The following is a 10896-nucleotide window of genomic DNA, read 5'->3' on the forward strand; positions in this document are numbered from 1 at the left end:
TCATTAAAATTCTATGACTCCTAGGGGGTCTTCCCCCTTTTTTGAAAACCAGGCAAATTTTCTCAGGCTCTTAGCTATTAATGGGTATAACTAAACTTAATGAAACTTATATATTTGGAATCAGCATAATAAGAATTTTTTTATATATCTATTGGTATCACTGTTTTGTTTTATAGAGTTTTGGTTACTGTTGACCCGGGTCACACTTTACTTACAGCTCGTTACCAAGAACTGTTTGATAGCTGAGGAAAATCTTGAAAAACGTTACAAGAAGCTGTTGCATTGAACCAGTGGAAGAAATATTTACTTCAATGTAAATATTTCTTATGTTAAATTGCAATATAAAAGATACAATTATAATAAATTTTATAAATTCATACATATAAAATGATTATTATTACCAGGCCCGGATTTAACAATAAGCTCACTAACCCCGGGTATAAGGGCGCAAAATGCCAGGGGGTGCAATAAATTATCACTGAGTGATTTTTTCTTTACAAAAACTGGACTTCTGCGATTAATCATGGAAGTGTCAGGTGCACTCCGCAGCAGCACTGGCTATTCGCAGAAAAGAGATTTTAGAACAACACAGTAATTCCGCGGCCACTTATCAACAGATAGATGCCTCCCAAGAATGATAGCTGCGAGTTTGGTATCACCTCTCTCTTTTATTACTTTTAGCTCATCAGTTGTGTTCTGTTCAGTGCTTCCACTATCTCCGGATTCCAAGGATTTCCCTGAAAATCTCGCAAGAATTGAGCGGCCAAAACACTTGCGCGTAGACCGGTTAAAGCTTTGAACCCAGCCCTAACTTTTACTGTACTCTATGTACAATATAACCAAATGTGTTAAAACATATAATATGCAGAAAAGCATGAACTGTAATTCAGAACTTTAAAATCTTATTGTACTGCTTTTTATACTTACATAGATGACAGCACTTAGTGTGCAGCATAAGCTATTGCGTTCAAATATACGATGTGTTTATAAAAAGGTAAACAAACCTCTTACGGTAAAGGCTGAGGAAAAAAAAATGAAAGAGCTTATTATGAATTTTCTGCAAGAGAAACCTAAATAATATTTCTAAATATATAAACTCTCTTTACAATATGAATTATACAAACTTAAATGTTTGGCGATTACTATAACTGCAGGTAATGTATACCCTAAGTAGATGTGTTTGTTCAAACTTAAAGGTGTTTATCAAATAATAAACGCACCTCTTACGGTAAAAACTGTGGAAAAAACTGAAAGAGATTTCAATGGAGGTGCTACAACAAAGAGTTTTAATAACATTTTGAAATACAAGAAATGCCATTAAGATCATATTACTGAATTGCGGTTTCAGTCTTGTTACGACAAACTTCAATGCTAAACCGTGCCAATTCAGTTTTATCACCTACTATTTTGCTTAATCTTTATCTTGCTTTCATTTTTCCTTACTTTTCTAATTGCTGCTCTGTTTGGGGAAATACCAACAAATATACACTTCACTCTCTCCAGAGAGCCCAGAACAGAGCATCAAAGGCTGCTTTTCACATTCCTCGACTATACCCATCTACTGACCTTTATGCAGATACAGGTCTTGATACACTTGATACCATTATTGCCAAAAATAATCATCCCCTAGCCTTTACAGTTTTCAATGTTCTGTTACCTGAAGTTCTCCAGCAGTACTTTCTCAGGTCGTCGTCTTCAAGTAGGTACCCTTTATCGCTACGTGGTCTTTCTCGAAAGTAATCTGCTCCAAAGTGTTCTTCCGCAGCTGTTAAGAAATCCCCGATTTACTGTTCTATTTCTTTATGGAATTCATACACTGCGTTCTATTTACTGACGTTTTTTCCATGAATGGAATTAATTTAATAGATATTTGAATTCAATTGCGACACCACTTTGATTAAGGGAGGTTACGACTATTTTGGTGCCCATATAAACAAGAAGAAACATGCAAAATTATACGAGATTCTATTAGGATCTATTTTCCGCAAGGTGATTGTTTACAATAGTCCACTCCATTAGTAAATAAGCGAATCCTGTAACTAAAAATTTGAATGGCATTTTGATATTACGATATATTTTATATACACATACATTTGAGACGAGTGTGACTTGGATCAGATGCACAGAATAAGTACGTATTTCCTCACACACCATGAACGAAAAAAGCAGAGAAAAAACTGTCCATTTAAATACTTTTGCTTACGCTGTACATTGCATGCACTCACAGTATATACATGTATATATATATATATATATATATATATATATATATATATATATATATATATATATATATATATATATATATATATATGTATACATGTATACATATACTAGGATACATATAAATATAAATATATACATATACATATACATGTATATACATCATAGTAATAACTGTATGGGAACTTTCAAACAATTTGTGGTAACAAACTATAGGAAAGGAGTGATTCGGTCCAGTAGTCACCAAAACTAAAAAATATTAACTTTTGATAACCATAGTTGTATCAAAAGAATTGGCTTTTTATACTGACTCCAAATATATAAAGTTCATTAAGTTTAATGTTACCCATAAAAAGGAACAAGCCTGAGGAACGAAATAGGAACGAAAACTTGCCCGATTTTTGGAAAAGGGGGTAAACACCCCAAAAACGTCAAACGATCTTAGTGAAAATCACGGCATCAGATCCAGCATATTAGAGAACCCTGCTGTAGAACTTTCCACCTCCTATCCACAAAAAATGTGTTTGTTTCTTTTTTGGTAGAATTAAGATAACATTTGGGTATTTATTTGTTTGTTTGTTTTTTCCCAGGGGTGATTGTATCGAAGCAATGGTCCTAGAAGATCAGGAAAGAGCTCATTCGAAAAAAAAACAAAAGTTTTAGTGCCCTTTTTAAGTAACCAAAAGATTTGACGGCACCTAGCTCTCCTCTTTCTCCGAAGACATCCGAACCAAATTTTAGGATATTCATATAATTCAGCATAAAAGGTCGTATAACTCTAATTTTGGCGATGACAAGACCCTCCAGAGTCCTTGGATAAAGAGCTATATGTTACGCAACTTGCCCATATTGTTTGCACATAGTATTTGCTATTGGGAAATAAATGGAGAATTTTCGGGGTAGTTTTCTGTAGGGATGGGCTGAGATTTTCCATGGGGAGGACTCTAAGTACAGAGAAAAGTTTCTAAGGGTAGGCTACTTTCTAGGAGGAATTTTTCCCCGAATTTTTTTTCTTTTTTTTTCCAGAATTTCTTTTTCGAGGAGGATGGAGATTTCCTAGTCTGATTTGAAGGACAGTCAGAAATTAAATTTTAAAAACCAAGTTGTTTGAACTGAAAGTATGGAGCAATATCAAAAATTAAAACGAACAGAAATTCTTCTGTTTCCCCTTCCTCGCTATTTATGCTAAAGTTTGACTTTTTGTCTTGATTCTTTAGGTAAGAGTACTCAAATACAGGGGCTATTGATTTCGAATGAGAAGTCTTTTAAAGAGCTTTAAGACTTTAAAATAAACAGTGGGGATTGAGGAAGGGAAAGCCCCCTATTATAAAAAATAATTTCCATTCGTTTAAAGGTTTGACGTCCTTACTTTCAGCAAAAAAAACTTGTTTTCTTTTTAGTTGTATTCATTAAAACTATCCTGGAACACTTATTTTGATTGTTCAGCTATCGCTGATACCTCCTTTCTTTTCCTCGTAACTTTACTAACGAAAATCGGATAGTTCAGTGACTAAGTAAACTATATATCTATATTTGTTATTGAAAATTATCCCTAAACCTCAATATTCCCCAAATTTGGAGAATAATAGGTAAAATAATAAGTAAAAGAGGTCTTGAGTTTATGTACTCCTATGTACACAAATAGATTTATTAGTAAACTAATGCACGAGCGAAGGAATATTTTGAGATTTTTTTTTTAACACTATTGATAATAGAGGATTGACTTATTTGGCATATAAAATATAAAACCTCTGCCTCTTGCACACTAGACAGGTGCTTTGCCGTGTAAGCCAAGGTCACAGGTCCTCTCGGACATCCATTTACGTGTAAGCTTCTAGCCTCGCTAGCAGACTCTCTATAACCGGTTTTATATAGTATATATCATATAATTGTTTGCATATTATCGATAAAAAAAGGCCTTATTCAATAAATTACTCGCAATGCACTTATTTATAGGGTATGTTGCTGCATTATTTTTTTTTGTAAAACTACCGAAAATTATGGGCCTTATGGCTCTTTGTCACCATCAGGAGCTTAAATTCATGGATATCTACATGAATTTCGGCAAAGCCCAATGCTCCCTGAAGCTTTGTCCACAAAGCCGTTCCGAGATATTGCACATGCGGTATTGACCCTCTGGCTACGCGCAGCGTCTTTTGGCTTACCTTCCATTTCAACCGTGAATTGATTCTCTAGTGCTATTGGCACGTACAGTTCCAAAGTGTACATGTGGACCAAATACTAGGGCATAATAAATGGGATTCGTAGTCCTAATTAATTTAAATAAAAATGTTTTTAAACGGTAAAACTATAAGCCAACTTAGTTTTTGAAATAATTTTAGTTGAGGAAAAAGATGCTCTGGAAGATAACATCCCAATGGAAGAGGAAGCGAACGATGGAAGGAGAATGGAACCCATAGAATCCAGTATATTAGAGAAAGACGCTCACCTCGAATCAGATAGTCAAGCTTTTCAAAACACTTTGAGTAAGTACAGTCATTTTAGTTAATACTCGTTACTTGAATAAATTTTTCATAAGAAATGTGACAGGAAATTCTTTTAAAATTCTAAATGACAGATTTGTTTTAATTGAACTTTATTTTTTAAAAAGCTTAGTCGTTTATTGTAGACTATGAGTCACATTATTCAATTAATACACATGCCGTTAATCTAATACTAGTTAATCTAATATTAGATCTAATCTAATATTATATTAATCTAATTAAATCTAATCTAATTAATGTTAATCTAATATTATAATATTATTAACATAAATCCTAGAAATATTCGGACAGCAATAAAATCGAGCATCTCTTCGTCTGCAGGAATTTATAAGGCGATGTGTCACACAACACTTTGCACGAGAACAAAAAAAAGACAATCTCTTTCGTTTTTTTTGGCTCGTATTAAAGTTATTTTCCACAGAACATGCGATTTGATGACAGGCCTACAGCTACAACTTGTACCAGAAAGAAGATAATGCTAATATTCGAAATTGCTGTTTTTTTTTCAAAAGCGCAACCACAGCTAGAACTCACCATAGCTCATTACTATTCCTGAACTTATGGAAATGAATCTAAATAAACATAAAAAAGCCAGAATCATAAAATATGCAACCTAAATCTATAGCCATATCGTAAGGGCCAAATTCAGAGCATTTAGAAAACTTGCGAAGCAAAACATGCTAGTTTAGCATTAGTTCCAAGAATAAAAGCCACCTAAATGTAGCAGACGTAACGTTTATATGAGTTGGCGGACAAGGTCGGGAATTCATTTTTAGTTCATCGTTGAGAGATACAGCATTTGTGACCCTACTATCGTTCAGTTGACAAAGGTTCATGTAACGTTCCCTTCGGGGGCAAAGCGCTATCATCCACAAAAGGGATTGTTCTCATAAAACGGGGATAATCGCTTTCCTAATGTATACAATGCATACTAGTTTTGGCAGTTTCGTATTTGAAACAAAAAATTGGAGGAATTTTAACTTGGTCTACATCTTGATATATATATATATATATATATATATATATATATATATATATATATATATATATATATATATATATATATATATATATATATATATATATATATATATGCATACTGTTTGATTTATATATATATATATATATATATATATATATATATATATATATATATATATATATATATATATATATATATAAATCAAAGAGTATGTATATATATATATATATATATATATATATATATATATATATATATATATATATATATATATATATATATATATATATATATATATTATATATATATATATACATATATATATATAAATCAAACAGTTCGTGGTAACAACCTGTCGTAAGGAGCGACCCGGCTCAATAGTAACCGAAATTCTAAAAAACGGAATTTTGATACTAATAGTTACATCAAAAGAATCGCATTTAATGCTATAAATACTATCAGAGCTTTTTTAAATACTATCAAAAGTTACGAGCCTGAAAAAAATTACCTTATTTTAGAAAATAGAGTGGAACACCCCCCCCCTAAAAGTCACAGAATCTTAACGAAAATCACACCATAAAATTCAGGGTATCAGAGAACCTTATTGTAGAAGTTTCAAGCTCCTATCTACGAAAATGTGGAATTTTGTATTTTTAGCCAGAAGACAGGTCATGGATGCGTGTTTATTTGTTTGTTTGTTTTCCCCAAGGGTGATCGTATCGACCCAGTGGTCCAGAATGTCGCGTTCTGTATATGAAAGGGGTTGTCCCTTCCTCAACGCCTCACGCTTTACGCTAAAGTTTTTTAATTGTTTTAAAAAATAAAGTTGTGACAAAGAGTCAAACTTTAGTGTAAAGAACGGAGCCTTGAGTAGGGGACAACCCATTTCATATACGGGAAAATTCCTGTTCGTTTAAAGTTTTAATGTGGCTCCTTACTTGCAGTTAAAAAAACTTGCTTTTTTCATTTGATATAGCACCAGGAGCTTGGTGGCTTGACCGCCGGGCCCCGGCTCTCGACACGCGGTATGCTTCTATATATGAATTTTCATTGTCGCTTGTATTTTAACCGCAGACAGTTTGAGACAATTTGCTGTCTTTTCACATAACTTCTTCTCAAATATATTTGATTGGTATAGCAAGACCGATTTCTAGCAAAGATATCTACTTTTACACTTTTGTTTTTCTTTTTTAAGGTTTTTGAACTTTTGTAATCCCTTTTCGGAATATATACACATATTTTCGTAATTACCAGCCACCGGACCCAGTTACTCGGCACGTGGCAGGCTTCTATTTATGGATTCTCATTGTTGCTTGACATCTAACTGCAGACTATTTGAGACAATGTTCTGTCTTTCATACTGAAGTCTCTTCAAAATCTTTGATTTTCTAACAACGATATCTACTAAGCTCCAAACTTTGGTTTTCTTCTTTAAGGTCTTTTAATGGCTCTAATCCCTTGTTAAAATATCTACATATATTTTTGCAATTACCTGTTTTTTTGCTCTTTACGCAATTTTATATCTTTTCACACTGCATCTTTTCAAAGATGTATGACTATTAAAACAAGTCCGATTTGTAATAACGATTTCTATTAAGCTTCAAACTTTCGGTTTTCTTTTTCAAGGTTTTTGAATTTTTGTAGTCCCTTGGTAATATTTTGAAGAAGTAGCTCGGGTAATGCAAGGGCAAGCATTTGACTTTCTACCAAAAATTGTGAAAATAGTTTTTAATAGATTCGGAACAATAAAACTTGATAAACATTGGTTAAAAATACTAGAAAATGCAGTATCCAGTTTCTCAACCACCTTCTCATCATTCTTCTCAGAAATTGAAATTGCCGTATCATCTGCAAAATGCGTGTTAAGACCCGGGATTGACAAGGCGAGGTGAAGAAAACTTATGTAAATAAAAAAGGAGAGGACCTAGGATAGAGCCCTGAGGTACCCCTACCTTCGCAGACTCAGGAGCAGCTGGAGAGTAGATATTGCCTCCATTTAATTCTTACCTTCTAGTACCGGGAAAGATTTAACCAGATTCAACGCCGGTCCCCGCACACCACGATTGTCCAACTTACAAAAAAGAATATATCGGGATACTGTATCTTTTTTTAAATCAAAACATATTGTTGCTAGAACTGCTCCTTTCTACAGGCATTCATGAATATATTGGATGAGAGAAAGGATAGCGTGTAAAGTATTGTGTCCAGACCTGAAAACAAATTGGGAATTCGTAAAGAAATTAGACGATTTCAGAAAATTATAAAAACTATAGTACTTTCTCGTACACTAGTACTAGTACAGCTAGTACTTTTACTAGCTGTATATTACTTTTTCAAATATTTTAGTAAAAGCTGACAAAATATAAATAAGGCGGTAATTGAATGGGTTTTCAGGAGAGTCACGTATGTAAAGTGGGAACATGTTTGCTTCTTTAGAAGCAAAGAAAATATTCCAGTTATAAATGAAAAGATAAATTATATGGTCTAATGGTAAAAGTACTGCTGAATTTTTATCCTTTATAAATGACCTGTAGCCCATTTGTTCTGGATGAATTACCTGCATTTAGAGCACAAACTATTTTTGTTATTTCAAACTGAGAAATAGGTCCACGAAAATTGAATTACTTTGAGGAGATGGAAGGTGCGAGGAAAAATGTTTATTACTGCTTACATCAAAGTGATGCGTTACTGATGAAGCAGTTTCCTCTCCTATAATAGCAAAATAAGTATTCAAAATATCAGCTACTTCCTTAGAATGTTTAGAAGTTGAGATGTCCTCTTAACTAGGAACTTCAGGAAATTTAGAATTTTTCCTTTTTTTTATGAAATAACTAATTAAAGACCACTTTTTACGGGATTGGGACTTGGAGCTTCTTAAATTATTTATATTATAATCAGATGGGTTCTTCGACAGCTTTTTAAATAAATGATTTTTTTTCTTTACTTATTTAAAATTCTAGAAGCTATCCATGGCTTTAAAGATGATTTCCCTTTGCAAATTTTACTCGCAACAAGTGGGCAACTAGAATAAAGACATCAATTAAATTTGCTTAGAAAAATATCAGTTGGCCATTTGTATGCTCCGTGGATATAACCTCCGGTCAATCCTCCCGACCAAGATTTTCATTCAGATACTTCAATGTTATTTTATTTACTTACCGTACTTGCCGTTTCGTACTTGCCCGTGGCATTTAAAGGTAAAAACTAAATTTAAAACCAGCAGAAAATGATCCTATATATCATTTAAAATAGCAAAATTTGCCTGAACTGGCAAAGACATAAATATATTATCAATGAGTGAACCAGAACTAGGTAATGTTTCAGGAACTGACTCCCCCCCCCATGGATACACTCCTAAATGTATAGAAAGTCCATGAATAAATTTATTTACGAGAGTTAAGGTAATAGCCCCTCAGCTTTTTTATAAGATGTAAACAACAAAGGGGCTTCTATACTTGTCTGGATGGGAGGGTGTTTTTTTCTTTGGTCTACCCCGTCACTTTAACAGTGCATCGATTTGAAAAAAAAGAATCCTTTTACAGATATTTTCATTTTTTAGGTGATTCAAAGCCAGATCTTCCAGAAGACGGCCAAACATCCATTGGAATTGGCAGCACGGATAATTCATCACTTAGAGAACCAAGTATCGGATCCTTGGAGGAAGTCCTTTGAAAAAACGATAGCCATATATTAATGATGTTTTTATAAAACAAATACATATATATTATCTTATATTGGTGTACAAAATCAAGTTGAGCTGGAAAAAATGTGCGTTGAAGAATACAGTAGTTTTACATTACAGTACAGTAGTCTGAAGAATACAGTAGTTTCGACAACTCCCTTCGAAAACTCTGGAAACTTAAATATACATTTAGGCATTCAAATGCAATAAGGAAAGCTTTTTTGTTGAGACCTGGGGGTTTCTTAAGAACCAAGCACAGTCGTACGTACGGAAACTCTTTTAGGGGAATTAGAACGGCAAAATGGTATAAATTTGTATAATCCCTTAAAACCCATTTTCTCACTATTTTCTTCTTATCATTTCTAGGTCTTTGTGTAGAAGTGAATTAAATTCATTTTCTTGATATCTCATGCCTCGAGAAGGGAGACACTTAACTGAAGTTTATTTCTTACCCTTGGCTCGTACGCACGAGTTTTTTGGAAGGGGTGATGCTTCGATAGGGGATTGTCCAAAAGAGTGCTTCTTTCTAAGCATTTGTCTATTCTAAGCTATACAATTTTTGAACGTTCCACGAAATTAAAGAAAAAGAAAATATTCCCTCAGAAGAAACTAATCTCTCTCCCAAGCTACTGGATGACAAAATATAAGAGCAATTTCGAAAAAAGAATGGACGAAGGAGAGTTTAACAACCTCAAGCCTGTCCCCTAGGTACAAACATGGGTTTAATTTACTATGTGATATGTTTTTTTTTATCCTATCATTATTGCTAATTAGAAATGCGACTATCCTAGACTAAAAGATATTAGTTGCATAGCAACGGTTTTGGGAAGGAACAAGAGCTTTGCAAAGGGGATAAGAGATTAAGAGATAAAAGGGGTCTTTTATTTGTCCTCTTTTTGTAAATGGATCCCTTATCCTCCGGTACCTCTGAAGGACAAAGTGGAACGGGGTCTTTTGTTTGTTTTCACTTACAAAGCGTTCCTCAAAATGAAAACTTAAGGATAAATTTAACACAGGTTATTTTTGCAGTAGGCTAAATAACTAAAAGTTAATATACGTGAAATATAGTCAGCCAAAAGAGATAAAGTTGCTCATCATGGAATCCTTTTTTTTTATTTTACCTTTGAAATTCTATATTATTGTTTCATCCACTCTTTAATCTCCTTTTCATCTCCATTTTCAACGTTTAATTTCCTCTTTGTAGTTCTTTGATCTCCTTTTGACTTCTGTACCTTTGTTCATTTTCAATTCGTATCAATAATCTAAATCATTGTTTCAAAAAGTACCTTTAAGTTCGCTTTTTTTACTTTAGACAGAATTTCCTCAACCCTCCCCCTTCCCGCAAGCCAGGTCAATAGAACCAAGTAGCCACGTTTTTCCACGTGTTCATGTAAATTTTTTAGCCTACAAGATGGTTATTTTCCCTTCTTTTTTGCTTTAATAGCTTTCTACCTTTGAAATTATTGTTTCCCATAAACATTTGATATTTATTAAATTCCATAACA

General features: G+C 33.3%; 1 protein-coding gene across 2 annotated transcripts in view; it reads left to right on the top strand.

The window, feature by feature from the left end:
* Positions 1–9441, top strand: part of LOC136041976 (uncharacterized) — a 54067-nt gene extending 44626 nt beyond the window's left edge. For both annotated transcript variants that reach the window (XM_065726803.1, XM_065726802.1), the window contains exons 5-6: positions 4566–4709; positions 9269–9441. In XM_065726803.1, the coding sequence (XP_065582875.1) occupies positions 4566–4709; positions 9269–9381 (257 nt within the window). In that variant the 3' untranslated portion in view covers positions 9382–9441. The remainder of the gene's footprint in view (positions 1–4565; positions 4710–9268) is intronic.
* The last annotated feature ends 1455 nt before the right edge of the window (positions 9442–10896 follow it).

This window comes from Artemia franciscana, unplaced genomic scaffold (genome assembly GCF_032884065.1).
Source record: "Artemia franciscana unplaced genomic scaffold, ASM3288406v1 PGA_scaffold_52, whole genome shotgun sequence".
Lineage (NCBI taxonomy): Eukaryota > Metazoa > Arthropoda > Branchiopoda > Anostraca > Artemiidae > Artemia > Artemia franciscana.